Genomic DNA, 15,758 nt, shown 5'->3' with positions numbered 1-15,758 from the left:
CTCTTTGCCCCACCATTCTTGGTGCATGATGCATAGTGTTTTCAACTTAATCCAAATTCAGCCAGATGCCAATGGTTGGCTTTCATACCAGGCTTAATACGGTTCTATTTCCGTACGTGCTGAGCAGTGTAGAATTTAGAGAACATTACGATTTTCCAGAGCTCATGGAGTGGTGGGAATTAGCTCCCTTGACCCCTGTATTGATCTGTGGAGTAAAATGATACCCAGGGTTCCGACCATTGAATGATGAGGAAGGATACCGGGTCTGAAAGCTAGTTTTAAGGAAGCGTCTCTGAGCCCTCCCATCCTATGATTAGGATTTCTGTCTTTGATCCATTCAGAGTTAACTTTCCTTCATCCAGGTGAAGATATGGGTTAGCCACCCATTATGGTCATTGAAGGTGCACGAAACCACCCCGGTATCAAGTGCATAACTGCATCCAATGTACTGCACACGTCACCTGAGCTGTAGTAACAAGTATACTCTACACTACAGCATCAGCTACATCATTTGAACACATCACCCTACCCTTTTATCTATAAAAGGTTGAAACCTTTTGCACATGCGCATTGTGTACACTAATGCAAAGGAGGGCGCCTTGTGGGTGCAGGAGCTACGCACACTGTGAAGTCTGCTGCGGGTGCAGTTTCTGGCTCATTTTTGGCCCCAGTTTGCTTCGCATTAGGTGATTGCTGAGGGGGCTACAGATCATTTCGCTGAGATTAGTTTGGCAGGAATGCAGACAAGAGACCGCACTGTCATGTCCCAAACTACCTTCAGTGCTGCACGTCCGGCACCACGGGGACCCAGTGACGTCGACTCCCTCTGCATGGGCCAGTATAAGCGGGCGCGTGCCGGAAGATGATAGCATGTACGGACGTGGAGTTTAGCGTCTGCACACAGCTGTTTATGTCTCCCACTGCCCTGTTTACATGACAGAGGCATCGGTTTCGACTTTTCGTGGAAAACAGAGCAAATGTTTGCTTGCCTTATCTTTGAGCGTTGGCTTTCATTACAGTATGATTCCTTTCACAACCCAGGATCAGTGAGCCAATAGTGGTGCTCTGTGAGTGACCCAGCTCTCTGACTGCTGAGTCCTGTAAAATAAACACAATTCATGTGTTTGGTGGAAGCACCATTCAAATGATGTTTCTGCGAGCAGAGACCAAGCAAACTTCAAGAAAGCCTCAGGTAACTGATGCCAGGTCTGTGTAGTGCACAAAGTCCTAGTTTTTCATTGCATTGTGGTGCCTGTAGTTCATAAGGCCAGTGCACGGATTTTACCACCTTAGGTAAAGTCACATTTTGCCCACACTCCTACAGAAACACTTGTTGATTGTAGGTAAAATAAGATCATCAACTATCCTCCGTCAGTGGCCTACGCGGCTGCGTAGTTTTTTCTTGTCCTGCAACTCTGCCTGCTAGTCCTTAAACATAGCTGGCAAGGTTTCAGATTGCTATGTGTGATATTTGCATAATTTCAGTGTAATTATGAGTGACATTTCAACAACTATGAGTGACCCTTTCTCGTGAGCAAAATCAAGCAACTTAGACGATTGTGATTAGCCGCCCTTTAACAGTGCCCCTCAAGTCTCCATAAACACTCTCACATGCTTTTGTTTTGTTTTATAGAGCTACTCATACCAGTGTAGGGTGTCAGAGCACTTTACATCACACAGAGACAAAGAATCACACGTGTGTAAATCAGTGTATAGGAAATGTTAACTAAGAGGTGTAGGAAAGGAGTCATAGGTCATTCAAATTGGGTGCAGTTTAAGAGTGCGTGATCTAGAGAAGAACTAACTCAGAATTTAAAATGTACCACCATGGTTAGGGATTGTCTTTACTAATAAGAATTGATTTCTACCCATATGAACTATTTTTGCAACATTAGGATAGTGACGACTGGGGGAGAAATCAACTCTTTATCCAATACCTTGCAGTTTCCACAAGCTCTTTGATGACAGTTAATAGTTCACTGTTCTATATTGGGATTTTAATTTATAAATTGCAACTAATAAAAGCATCTGTTCGACAAAAGCAGTAAACCAAGGAACAATTTACATTGTATGCACTTCTGTGAACTGCATGGTGCACGTGCTTTGCAGCAGGGATATTAACACTCTGTGCTACTTTGAGTTAAAACTTCCACTAGACAAAACTCGACCATCGATCCCCAGCAGATCCATTCATCACCAGAGCTTTCTTGACATTTCTATTGATGTCTGAAACTATATGGAGGCAAGGAACCTGTCTGGTGCCATAGGAATTTGGCAGGCATATCGGCGGGCATGGGATATTGGCTGACATGAGGTAAGTGCCCCTCACCAAGGCCATTAAATGTGCAAAAGGGGGTGGGTACATTACCACCGATCCGCAAAAATGCCCGGGTGGCCTGCAGGATGAGCCTGCAAGGCCTTGGTTGAAACTTCGGTCAAGTCAAATGGAGCATTCAGGTTAGCAGGGAACAGCTGTGCACACTGGTCATTTGTGACAATGTCGGTGCGTAAATCTGCTGCCATCTTTACCAAACGTTGCTCCATCTGCGTAATTTGGACTGGGGACCAGGGTTGTTCAAATTACACGACCCTGTGCGCTATATGAGCATTTGTTGCTGTGGTGAACCCCTTTGGGTCTGTACCCCAATGAGTCAGAGTGTATCTTGAGTTTTCAGCTCAACGCTGGTTCCCCTGCTACCGACCCGGCCCAGCTCCCTCCCATCATCTCAAAGAATGCCCTACTGACTGATGGCCCATCCTTCTACCAACTCTAGTACCTCTCATTGGCCTATGCTTACAGCGGGCCAAACCCCTGCCCCCTTGGTGTCCATCTGAAGGTGGAGAGGCTAAGTAAAGGTGACTTTTACTGTTGGGCCTCACAGATTGGATTCCCTCCTTCTCTTTTTCACTGAACTGCTGCAATCCACACACACTTCTAATCTTAAAGACCACACTACGATCGATGCACCATCCGTCTGCCAGCGCCCATCCCCTCCTGGCCCCATGAGCCAAGTGCCCCTCTCTGCCATCCCTGCTCCTTGGTGTCCATCTGAAGGTGCTTCTCTATTACATCGAATTACATTCTTATCCTAGGATTACTTGAACAGCAGTCACTGACTCACTTACTTTGTGAGGCGAGTGGAGCAGCAATTCAGTATGGGCCGCCACGTGGTCGCAATGACTCCCGCGGCAGAAGCCAGCCGCCCGGGCATGATTGAGATTGACTCTCAGCCTCAGCTGTAGATGAGGGTTCCAGCGGCCGCCGTGGTCCGTGGGCTTGGGTCGTCTCCTGGCGGTCACGGTGGATCTGCATTCTCATTTTATTTCAATAAAATTTACAGCGGAGCAGCTCTGCCATTCCCACGGCAGCCTCCCTCCCACAACCCCAACATCCGCTGGTGACGGCACTCTCACTGATGTCATCAATCAGGAACGTCGTGCGAGTAATACTATTGTTACATTGTAGCTCTGCAGCTCGAGCTCTGGTAAATTCAGCTTTAGTTTCACTCTGCATTGATTATTGGTGCATAATTAGCAGCTCTACGGCTTCACAGCCTAGGAGGCGCTATGCCATTTATGCGTGACTTTCCATTTCAGTGTGGTAATGCAGACCCCCACACTGAAATGTGTTAGTCTCACACCTGATGCGTGGTACTTTGCAGGGCTGCTTAAAGCAGCAGTGCGTCATAATGACCAGGTTATATAATTGACTGGGTCTCATGCTCACATCAGTTTGGGTTTATTCAGTACCAAAATATGCTATAGAATATCTGTGCCAATAAATGTTGAAATTAACCAATTGACCAACTAATTTTATTGAAAATATGAGACAATTGTGCTTGCTCCATGCTTGTTTTGAGGGAGACACAAATGATGAAAACGCTTTTGCTATGTTCATTCAAAACAGGGTCCACACTTAAGACTACAGATTTATTGATTGCAGTTCAGTTTGGGGGTTTAAGTCTGTTTCTAAATATTTAGACCTATAAAGCATTGACCATACATTTTATGGCATTCAACGTCATTCCTGACTCAGAGCAGGAAAAATCTCAGTTACATTTTTAAAGCTCCTTCCAAAGGGCCATTCTGGATTAGTCTAGAAAAATCACAATTAGAAATACTATTTTACATATTGGGGAAAACCTAGAAGGGCCACAGCAGAAAATCCAATCATGTTATGAAAAGTGATACACGTTCTAAGAAAATGATGAACTAGAGCAAAGACAGGTGCAATTTCTTCTTAGATACCCTCTTAGGTGTTCTGCCTCTTTATTAAAGGCTATATACCATGGCGCACCTTCTTTGTCAAACATAAACATCACAGAGGTGCCTCTTTACAAAACTGCACAACACAACTAGAAAGCAAAAACAAATGCAGACAGGGGTAGTTGGGCATCGTGGCTGCAAAATAATGTCATCACATATTGGGGGAAGCTGTGTCCTACTGTGGTATAACCGTAGGTGTTCCTCATGAGCAACTTGGCACATCACAGGAAACACATAGGTTATTCCCTTACTAAATTCTTTTAGGATACTGGTCCTAATGATGGATTACCCCAGAGATGTCCTAGTGTCATGTTCTTCTATCTTATACCTCTCATACATCTTTACTAAAGGAACTAGCAACTCTTTTCCGGTACGTTACCAATAGAATAAAAACAGGCATTTAATTTTGTTTTAATTGCAATTAAAAAAGTATTTTTTTGTGGTTTGGGCACCTTTGTCGTTTTTAATTGGCGAAATGAATTTCTCTAGAGCTCTCTTGTTGCTTCTTGAAGTCTTTAAAATATCCTCTCACAGAGACCATACTGAGTTTGCACTCATGTATACTTTGTATACCACTAAGTAGCAACTTATGTCTCAGAGCAGGGCTTTAAGTTGGATGAAAAAACGGGGGGTGTCTCTCAAAGGGGCGTGGCCAATGTAATTAAGGGCTTAGCATAAAAACACATTAGCTAAAAATTTGCGCTTAGCATAATGTGCCACCCGACTTGTATTTTGCTGTTTCTGTCATTGCATCCAGATATATGATACAAGTAACATCATACCTACAACCAGGCAGGACTATTGCCTTTGTCAATGGTTGTTAGTTGCATAAGGTAAATAAGCAGCAACTATGGCTTGTTGTATATAATATTGAAAAAGCTTCAAACTTGAAGCCTTGCTGACACCAGGAAGAGGTTGCTGCTCCTGAGTTTCAAAAAGAGAAGGGGAATCCAGAGAGAAAATGAATCTCTTTAAAGGATTTCACTTCTCCTACAACGCTCACCTGTCATGACCTCATGCTGTAACTTTCCCACTAGTGAGAAGAGCAGTGTGAGCAGGCGCACATCGATGTGCCTGCGGTCACTGCAGTCCGGAAAAAAATGGTCCGCCTGTGCCTGGGCACAAAACAGAGCCCTATAGAGACCCGTTTCGAGGCCCCCTTAAAAAAACTGCCGGTGCTCAGACCCAGTGAGACCCGGCCCACTTAAAGCCCTGTCTCAGAGGGACACATTTTGCTACATTCTGAGGTTCAAATATGCAGAAAAATGACAGAAAAGTTATTGATGACAATTATCTACTCTTCTAAACTTCTTTATATTTGATTTAATATCATTGTATGTAGCAAACTGAGAAAAATCTGGTTTGTGCGGTCCCCTGGTCAGAATTTGCAAACGCGGTACAACAATCTGTCTGCATAATTCTTGTTGTGCATAGTATGCTGAAAACACACAGAGCATGGAGACTTTGCCCTGGCACTGAGCTACATGCCCTAGCCTCATCTGCTTTTGCAGCTCTTTCACCCCACCAAAGATGTACCAAACCTTGGTTTAACAAGACTCCGCTCAAAAAGAACCTTCGGGCAGATGGTGTCTCCAGTAATGACTGACTACGTTATAGTGTGGAAAAGGCCCCTTTAATGAAACAGGTGCACAGAACGGCAATTACCCCCCAACAACCTGGCTCTACGCCATACATACTAATCATAAACATTGGCCTCACTATACATTTTATTAACTATCCACAAACCCCCCTCCCCTAAAAAACCCATCCAAACCAACCAAAACCCAATCACACCCTCATCATTCTCAAATCCCTGCGTCCATCCGTCTTCCATCCACCACTGTTGTCCTCTCATTCCATAAACTCCCCTTCCTATCTCTCCTCCGAAATTCAACCAGGTCTGAACATTGACCAATGCTTTCTTTTATAAACCTTTTAAACTCATGTAGGAACCGCCACGCACCTCCTTATAAAATGACAAAACACAAACTACTTCCTACTTCTCATGCACCAACCTCATCAAAGACCACGTTTAAGGACGGATGGGTGGAAAACACTATTCCTGACCCTGCAAACCAGAATATAACCACTAAAAATGGCACCTAACCATGGTAGCTGGCGCTCAAAAACCTAAGTAACACCGCTGCGCACCACTTGGACCTATCACTGTGCAACTCCACCCTCTGACTCTCCCACCCACCTGAAAATTCCACGAGAGTAGGGCCTTCTGCCCACCCTCCCAAAACTATCATTATACTAACTGGCTTACTTTCAACAGAGACTTCTTTAGTGGTTCGTAGAGATGGTCAACGAACAGATCAGCTCTTCAAAATAGCCCTAAGTCTGGGGTTCTTAGTATAGAATAGCGGCGTTCGGGTGGCAGATTACTGCTTCAGCATCACCGCTCACTCAATACAGAAGTGGGTGAAAGGCATAGTTTAGCTTTTTAGGTGTCACCTACTAGACAGGTTGCAAAACTAATTTCAGCTTACAGTTGGCTGAGAGCCCGCCCATTGCTTACCAGTGGTTGGCTGTATTGTCACTCCCGTTTGCTTACTTCTTATTCGTTACCTCCCATGGCCCTTACCTAGAGTATGGCTGAAGTAGTTGTGTCCAGTGCTTAATATGAGCCGATGGTTTCCGGTGCTTGGCACCGGCACTTACTTGTCAGCACTTGCTGTAGTGACAATCCACCACATGGTAGCTCTGTCAGCCTAATTTTTAGATGAGCACAACAACCGGGTTTAATAAGTCAGTATACATTAACAAATAGAACATTATCTGCCGCTCACGCCGTTATTATAGCTCTTGATGTCCTAGAACTGGTTGAATTGTCAAACTTGTAGGAGTGCAGTGGTTAGTAGTTACATTGGTACTGCTATTGGCAGTGCTGGCAGGGGCAATGGAGGGTGCCGGCTGCAGTGGCCTCCTGAGAAGGGCCCTGGCTCTTACTTTTTAATTTTTTTTTTACAAATTAGGCGCTGTAAAGTTGTGTCCTTTCACTGCTTGCTTTTTTGAGAGCTACCTTTTTCTTCATGTTTACGCATTCCATGAGAGTGCACGGGTTTTCAAGTTGTCTCACTCATGTGCTTCTCTCCCCCTGTCCCATGTCTCTTTGTCTCACCAATGTGTTTCTATCGCATGGCCTCACTAATATTGCTGTCGCATGTGTGCCTCTATGCTTCTCCATGTTGCTCTTGTTCCTCCGCGTTCTTCTGTTACACGCCCACATATTGCTCTTGTTCGTTCATGTGCTTTTGTGCCCCCGTAACGATCTTAGCTCCACCCCCAGTGGAGCTATGCCCCGTAAACATGCTTTAAATGGGTCAGTACCAGAGGTGCAACTAGAGTCAAATTTCGGGGGGGGGGGGGCTAAGAATTTTTTGGGGGGGGCTGATTCTTCAAGCAAAAGGCAGAGTGGAGCTGCAGGGGTGAAGACCATCAAAGCCTCATTAACAAGCAAAAGGTCTTTAAAAGACCTGTGAAGTACTCGGGTGCGGCTGTGTGTGTGCCCAGGAAGCTGTCTCATCCCGGGCTGCCACACACGACGGGGGGGGGGCTGAAGCCCTTTGAGTCCAATGGGCGTTGCGCGCCTGGTCAGTACTGTCCCTTACTGAGTACTGGCACTCTTTTATTTTGAGAGGTAGAGTACCTGCACTTCTCAAGAAAAACCTAATACTTTTAATTGGAGAGTACCGGCACTTTTCAGAAACAAACAGATACGCTGGCACAGAGTTCCCGCCCTTCTGTTTTTCCATTTGAAGCGCTGGCCATAAACACAGATTGTGCATCCTCTGGCCAGGCGTGGCCAGAGGCTATAAAATAAATGGGCGGAGACCACAAGTAGTCTTTTGCAGCCCTTTGCATGGTGTATATGTCCTGTTTATTGGCGCTGCGCGCACCCATGTCGGACCTGACTGGGCTGTGCATGCCAACAGCAGGGGCCCGTCACACCACCCACTCTTTGCTCCCATTTCTTCATCTGCTTCTCCGCCCGCTCCACATTGCTGCCCCCTGCCCTCTCCGACTTGCTACCCTGACCCACAGCCCCAACACATTTTTAAAAAATGTGCAGTGATGCAGCCACTAGCCGGCGTCATATTGTAGGTGCATGCGTGCATGTTTAACTCATTCACAAGCCCACAAAAAGACATGGCCCAGCAGTCGCTGGGCCTTGGTTCTTCTTTTATTTTTTTTTTTTTATTTTTTTTTTATTTTTTTTTATTTTATCTTTTCTTTATGCAGTACAGCATCTTATAGATGCTTTACAGCATGATGAAAAGGCCAATGGGTCTCTAAGGTGAGACCTCTTGGCTTTGTCAATGTATGCTCCGGTTTATTCACATTTGAGGCACATTCATGGATAAGCTCGTTAGAAGGCAGCACGCACAGGCACCGCGAGTCTGCATGAGGTAAATGAAAATCGTCCCCCACCCCCTCGTCGATAGCTTTGACCACTTCCCTCCCCTACTGTTAAATCAGATAGGCCCATGGCGCGAGCCTCCATGAGTTTCATCACGGAGTTTTAACAGGACATTTTACTAGGAATTCCTATCTGTTATTGCTGAATGCGCCAAGTGCAAGGCGTGCTGGGGTGATGTTTTTGGGTCGGGACAGGCCGGTGTGAGCTCGGTGACCTCTCTCCCAGACTAGCTCCTGACCGCTCTCTGTTCACTTGGAGGCAGAAATATGCAGCGTGCGCAAATGAACTTGACGTCCCCCGCGCGGGTGTCTCGCTCCCCTCAGGCCATGCACTCCACAGGGGATGAAGACGCACTACTTTATGAACAGTTTCTCCGCGTTGAGAAATACCAGAGCAGATTCCACACTAGTCCATGAACTCAGAGATTTTCGCAAACGGAAGCTACATCGCAAAGGACCTTTCTCAGGAGTGGAATGTTTAATAAGGTGGGAGACTGGACACAATTCTATAGGAGAAAGATTCAACATCAGATGTTTGTGTCAAAAAACAACCTTATTACCTGATATGTTTTCATTGAACCCGACAGGTAGGTACACATAGAAAAACGAAAATACAAACGCTGCAAATACAGTGAGAGCAACTCATGCATTTGCTCACCCGAAGGGACTGTGCTGCCAACATTAGGACTTTAACCTTCTTGGCCATGGTTGTCGAGATGGTGCTGTCCTCCCAGCTACAGCAGTATATTTATAGGTAGCGGATTGTTTGACACATCATAGTGTAGTCGCCTTTTTTGCAGTTAGTCCCCAGAATCAGCAAAAATTTGAATTTTCATCTGGTATTTTCGGGATGCAAAGATGTTCCCCATTCCAGAGACAATGAATACTCATTTCAGATTTAGGTGTGGGGATACCAGCCAGAATTTTCCCTAGATTTACCAGATCCGCAGCATTCCATAAATCCCGCCCACTCGTAATGTGGGCCTAAATGGTTTGCTGCTCTGGTTTGCTTGATGCCTTCCCTCGTAGTGCGCTGCTCTGGTTTGCTTGATGCCTCCCCTCGCAGTGCGCTGCTCTGGTTTGCTTGATGCTTCCCCTCGTAGTGCACTGCTCTGGTTTGCTTGATGCTTCCCCTCGTAGTGCACTGCTCTGGTTGGCTTGATGCTTCCCCTCGTAGTGCACTGCTCTGGTTTGCTTGATGCCTTCCCTCGTAGTGCGCTGCTCTGGTTTGCTTGATGCCTCCCCTCGCAGTGCGCTGCTCTGGTTGGCTTGATGCCTCCCCTCGTAGTGCACTGCTCTGGTTTGCTTGATGCGCTGTCATCGACTCCGATACTGATGCCAGCACGCTGAGCAGTAGGCCTGGGTAAGAGTAGGTCAGTCAAGTGTCCTATAGCGGGGGGTATCTTTGAGGGCCACATTCTGTTTCTGTTTAATGTACCACTGTGATTTATTAACTCGCACCCAAGTCTTCCCATGGAGCGCTAACTGGACGACGCCAGGCCGTCTTCAGGTTACAGGAAGCCCAAGCCTGTCATGTTCATGGTTTCACAGTTGTATGTGCCCGAATAGCTGATAATCAGATTAGGTACATCTAAGTAAGGTCAAAACTGGGAATTTGCAAGTTGAAAAAGATAAAATACATTTTGCAAATCATTTACTTTTGTTCTCCCCCAAATTACTTTATATAGTGTTGCATTATCAGGGTGACTTTTATAGGCACATCCAGTACTTGTCATCTGTCACTAAGAGTGGTTGCATAGGTTTCAATTATGATTACTTGAGTAAATTCCTTAATTCATGCAAGATCTACTGGGTTATAGCTTTTTGCAGTTCGTTGTTCTCTTGTTTTTCTGCTAGACAGAGCTCTGTTCTCCGGAATACTCACCTGAAAAATCAGCCACATCAGTTTCAGTCGATGTGTCTTGAAAAAATCATAACAGTCACATCGCAGCATTTCTCGTGCAACAGTAGAAACCGCAGGGTAGCCTCAAGCACCGTTGAAGAGGTGGCAGACCCAATAAAGGTGTTATTTCAAGCTTTCATTTCATTTCCAGAGCGACATGGGAGGCAAGAAGATTCTGCAGAGGAAGTGGACATCTTTCCTGAAAGCTAACCTGCTCTGCTTCATCCGGCACTACGAGGTGCTCAAGAGCGTGTACACGTTGGACACCGGGGCGTGGGACGCCACCACCTTCTATGCAGCCTTCACACTGCAGTGGTAAGATGGCAGTGAACTGTCTTTGTGCATACAGGAGCATTATGCTTTGCCACTGTGTCTGTGAGTAGATTGACATCGAACGTCAGTGTTCATTTGCGGGGCTGTCCTTGGGCGCACGTCTGTCCTTTGATAATTGTTATTCTACAACTTGCAACACAAAGGAGGGTTTACTGCAGGCCATAGGTCCAAGAAGGAGTCCGATTCTATTTAGTTTTCTCTCCCCAAAACATGCTGGTCTGTTGTATATTATAGATGAGTTTGTATTATTTGTTGTTCTCGGTGGGAGGCACGTTTCATTCAATCAGTATTAAGCAGTTAAATTCACTACAACATGGAAGGCACATTCATCGCCACAACCTCAACAGGGAACAATAATAGTGATGCGGTCAGAGGAAGCTACCAGTGGGGAGCTAATAAGAAGGTACGACTTTTCACTGACTAATGCGATTGAGGCGAACAGAACAGAACCGGAAGTGAACATGGAAGTAAATTTGCTTCAGAGTTGCCTATTTATGAGCAGCCCGCTACCAAATAATAAAAAAAAACACAGAAGGATGGCCGGACTGGTTATTTACTCTCTTGTGGAGCCCCCAGGGGGCTGGAGACATTACAGGCCGGTTTTGAGGTTGACTGCCTCTATCTGCGACTCCCTCAGATTTATGAGAACAGGCACAGCGTAGGCAAAAAGGAAAGAATGCAAGCAGGGCTGGACTGACCATACGGGCATAGGGCATTTCCCTGGGAGGCTGGAAGGGTGGGGGGTGGTTTTGCAGAGGTGGGATTGGTTTCGTTACTGGGGCTCAGTTTTGCAGCGGTGCTGCAATTTCAGCCCCCAGTAACAAAAGCAGTAGTGCATCAAACTTGGATCCCCTGCCCACCGGGGGCTGGTCTGACAAAATTGCCAGAGCTTCTTTGAGTTCCCAGTCCGGCCCTGAATGCAAGAGAGATAGAGCGGCAGAGGGAGAAAGAATGAACAGAAAGAAAGAGAGAGGAAGTGAGCAGGGCTGGTTTAAACATTTGCTCCATGCTGCTTTTGCTCCTAGTCAGTGGGAGAGGGAGCTCTCCGAATAAATAAAGAGGCAAAGGGGAGGTTCAGTAAAGGTGTCTGAGATTAGATCCAACTTCCTTTAAGGAGTAGCTCTTTTGGTAGGAGAGTCTGGAGCAAGAGATCAAATGGAATGGGTGTATCCCTCAAGTAAGGTTCCTTCCAATGCTGAGGTGCTTAAAACGGGGTTCACAGACTCAACTGGGAATGCAGCCTAATATGGCTGCTGCTACTGTCCAAGTGCTGAGATAAGGTGAAAAGAAACTCAGTAATAATATGGCCTTTAGTGGGATCAGAATGGATGAAAAATTGAGTTGTGGACCTGAACAAGGAATGTATTGTGATTGGGATCACTTTAGGAAATATAAAAATTCTGGTTAAAAAGTTCAGGCATTGAGATGGCTTAATCGGAGAATGCTTGACCATGGAATGCAAAGTGGAAGTCTGATATGGGAATGTAGCCTAATTTAGATGAACCGTAGAAGAGGACAACCCACCTGGAACACTTGAGACAGACACCATGCACACACCAAACACAGCTCTCATAAGTGCAGTTTCTCTAGCGTGCCTTGGATTATCTTCAGTCAGCAATCTCCTTGTGTGTTCCCTAGTCCTGATGATGACCTCAAGTCAATCAATCGATCAATGACACATTTGTAGAGCGCACTACTCATCCGCGAGGGTCTCAGGGCACTAAGGGGGGGGGGCTGCTACTGCTCGAACAGCCAGGTCTTGAGAAGTCTCCTGAAGGTCAGCAGGTCCTGGGTCTGTCGCAGGCGGATGGGGAGGGTGTTTCATGTCTTGGCGGCTAGGTAGGAGAAGGATCTGCTGCCGGTGGTCGTTCGGTGTATGTGTGGAATGGTGGTGAGGGCGAGGTCATCGGAAAGGGGCTGGCGGTTGGAAGTGTAGAAGGTGAGTCGTTTGTTAAGGTATGTAGGTCCGGCGTCGTGGAGTGCTTTGTGAGCGTGGGTGAGGAGCTTGAAGGTTATCCTCTTGTTGATGGGGAGCCAATGCAGGTCTCTCAGGTGGGCAGTGATGTGGCTGTGGCGGGGGATGTCAAGGACGAGGCGTGCGGAGGCGTTCTGTATACGTTGAAGTCTTTTCAGGAGTTTGGCTGTGGTTCCCGCGTAGAGGGCGTTGCCGTAGTCCAGCCTGCTGGTGACGAGGGCCTGGGTGACCGTTCTTCTGGTTCCGGTGGGGATCCATCGGTAGATCTTGCGAAGCATGCGGAGGGTGTTGAAGCAGGAGGAGGAGACGGCGTTGACTTGCTGGGTCATTGACAGTGAAGAGTCCAGGATGAACCCCAGGTTGCATGCGTGGTCGGTGGGTGTCGGCGCAGCTCCCAGCAAGACCGGCCACCAGGAGTCGTCCCATGCGGAGGGGGTGGGGCCGAGGATGAGGACCTCCGTCTTGTCCGAGTTCAATTTCAGGCGACTGTTCTTCATCCATTCGGCGACGGCCTTCATTCCTTCGTGGAAGTTGGTTTTGGCGGTGGCGGGGTCCTTGGTGAGGGAGAGGATCAGCTGGGTGTCGTGGGCGTATGAGACAATGTTGAGGTCGTGCGATCGGACTATGTCGGTGAGCGGTGCCATGTAGACGTTGAAAAGGGTCGGGATGAGGAATGATCCTTGGGGTACGCCGCAGGTGATCTTGGTGGCTTCGGATTGGAATGGAGGGAGGCGGACTCTCTGGGATCTGTCGGTGAGGAAGGATGTGATCCAGTCCAGGGATTTGTCGCGGATCCCTGCATTGTGGAGGCGTGTGTGGAGGGTGTGGTGGCAGACGGTGTTGAAGGCAGCCAAGAGGTCTAGGAGGATGAGGGCTGTAGGTTCGCCATTGTCCATCAGGGTCCTGATGTCGTCGGTGGCGGCAATGAGGGCGGTTTCGATGCTGTGGTTGCTGCGGAATACTGATTGGAACGAGTCCAGGGTGTCGTTCTCTTCGAGGAAGTGGGTCAGTTGTCTGTTGGTGATCTTCTTGATGACTTTCTCCGGGATCGGGAGCAGGGAGATGGGCCGGAAGTTCTTGAGGTCCTTTGGATCTGCCTTGGGTTTCTTGAGTAGGGCGTTGATCTCGGCGTGTTTCCAGCTCTCCGGGAAAGTGGCGGTCTCGAAGGAGTTGTTGAAGACCTTCCGGAGTTGGGGTGCGATGAAGGAACTTACTTTGTTGAAGATGTGGTGAGGGCAGGGTCTGATGGTGAGCCGGAGTGGATGGTGTTCATGGTTTTGATGGTGTCTTCGTCGTTGGCGTAGTTCCAGGAGAGTAGGAGGCAGGTGTGGCTGGGGCGCGGTGGGTCTGGGGTGTCGGCAGCTGTCGGGGGGGGGGGGTCTGAGTGTTGAAGCTGTCGTGGATTTCTCTGATCTTGCGGTGGAAGAAGGTGGCAAGTGAGTCGTATAGGTCTTGTGGCGGCAGGATATCGTTACTGCTGGGGTTGGCGAGTTCCTTCACGATGTTGAAGAGCTCCTTGCTGTTGTGTGCGTTGCTGTCGATACGTTCAGTGAAGGCGGTCCTTTTCACGGTTCGAAAGTTGGTGGTGTCTGCGGCTGGTGTTCTTGAGGGCCGTGTGGTTGTCCGGTGTCTGTTCGAGGCGCCACTTCTTCTCGAGTCTTCGGCAGGTCTATTTGGATGCCTGGAGGTCGGTGGTGAACCAGATGGCCCTTCTGTCGGTGCTTCTGTTTGAGGGTTTCTTGATTGGGGCGAGAGTGTTGGCGCAGTCGTCGATCCATTGCCTGAGGTTGCGGGCAGCTGTGTTGGTGTCGGTGTGGTCGGTTGGTGGGACTCGGGCAAGGGTGGTGATTAGCTGGTCTTCGGTGACCTTGTTCCAGCTGCGATGGGGGATTTGTTGCAGGTGGTTGTGTGCTGTGTTTTTCTCGAAGAAGAAGTGGATGCAGTGGTGGTCGGTCCAGTGGAGTTCGGTGGTGTGGCTGAAGATGACATGGTTGCTGGCGGAAAAGACGGGGTCGAGCGTGTGTCCGGCGGAGTGGGTGGGTGGGTGTCATGACGAGCTGTTTGAGTCCGAGGTTGTCGAGTAGGGTGGTGGAGTTGCTGTCGTTGGCGTTCTCGAGGTGGATGTTCAGGTCTCCGAGGAGGATGTAGTCTGTGGAGGCCAAGGCGTGCGAGCTGACGATGTCGGTGATGGCATCGCTGAACTGTGGCCAGGGTCCGGGGGGGTCTGTAAATGAGGGTTCCTCTGAGGGTGGTGTTGGGATCGATGTGGATCTGGAAGTGCAGGTGTTCGGCGGTGCTGAGGGTGTCTTCGGTGCTGGTCGAGATTCTGAGGGTATTCTTGTGGATGATGGCGATTCCTCCTCCCAGGCTGTTGGTGCGGTCCCTGCGAGTGATCTTGTAGCCGTCCGGGATGGCTATGGCAACGTCGGGTGCCGATGAGGGGTTCAGCCACGTTTCCGTCAGGAAGTCCTGGAGATTGAAGCGCCGTCGACTTGTGTGATCCTAATTGGGATTGTTAATTGTCATGATTTTTTCATTTTTCTATTTTAAAGTAAATGTTCATGTATAATACTCTTTTCAAATATTTTCCAAAGAAAATGCTGTTTTCTATTTCGTAAGTATTCCACTTGCGTCATTTAAAACACTTTTTTCACAAGCACAATGTGTTCTCCTTGCACCTAAGTACACAACTTTAAAAGCATGGTTGGTGTTGCTTCTTATTCCTTGTAAAGTATATATTGATGCCTTTCTTCTTTTTTGTTATGGTAATTACGTTGAAACTTAAAAGTGGGATTGCGTGTTTTGTGTAATTAGTTTACTTTCTAAATTGACATTTCTCATTGACTCCCTTTTAGACAT

General features: G+C 47.6%; 1 protein-coding gene across 3 annotated transcripts in view; it reads left to right on the top strand.

Annotated features, from left to right (window-relative positions):
• The window catches only part of SEMA4G (semaphorin 4G), a 714,949-nt gene that overhangs the window by 496,165 nt on the left and 203,026 nt on the right, over positions 1-15,758 (top strand). For all 3 annotated transcript variants that reach the window (XM_085606513.1, XM_085606512.1, XM_085606511.1), the window contains exon 9: positions 10,743-10,906. In XM_085606513.1, the coding sequence (XP_085462639.1) occupies positions 10,743-10,906 (164 nt within the window). The remainder of the gene's footprint in view (positions 1-10,742; positions 10,907-15,758) is intronic.

The sequence above is a fragment of the Triturus cristatus genome, chromosome 1_2 (genome assembly GCF_964204655.1).
Source record: "Triturus cristatus chromosome 1_2, aTriCri1.1, whole genome shotgun sequence".
Taxonomy (NCBI): Eukaryota; Metazoa; Chordata; class Amphibia; order Caudata; family Salamandridae; genus Triturus; species Triturus cristatus.
The sequence above is the reverse complement of the archived record's forward strand: the minus strand, read 5'-3'. Positions and strand labels throughout refer to the sequence as shown.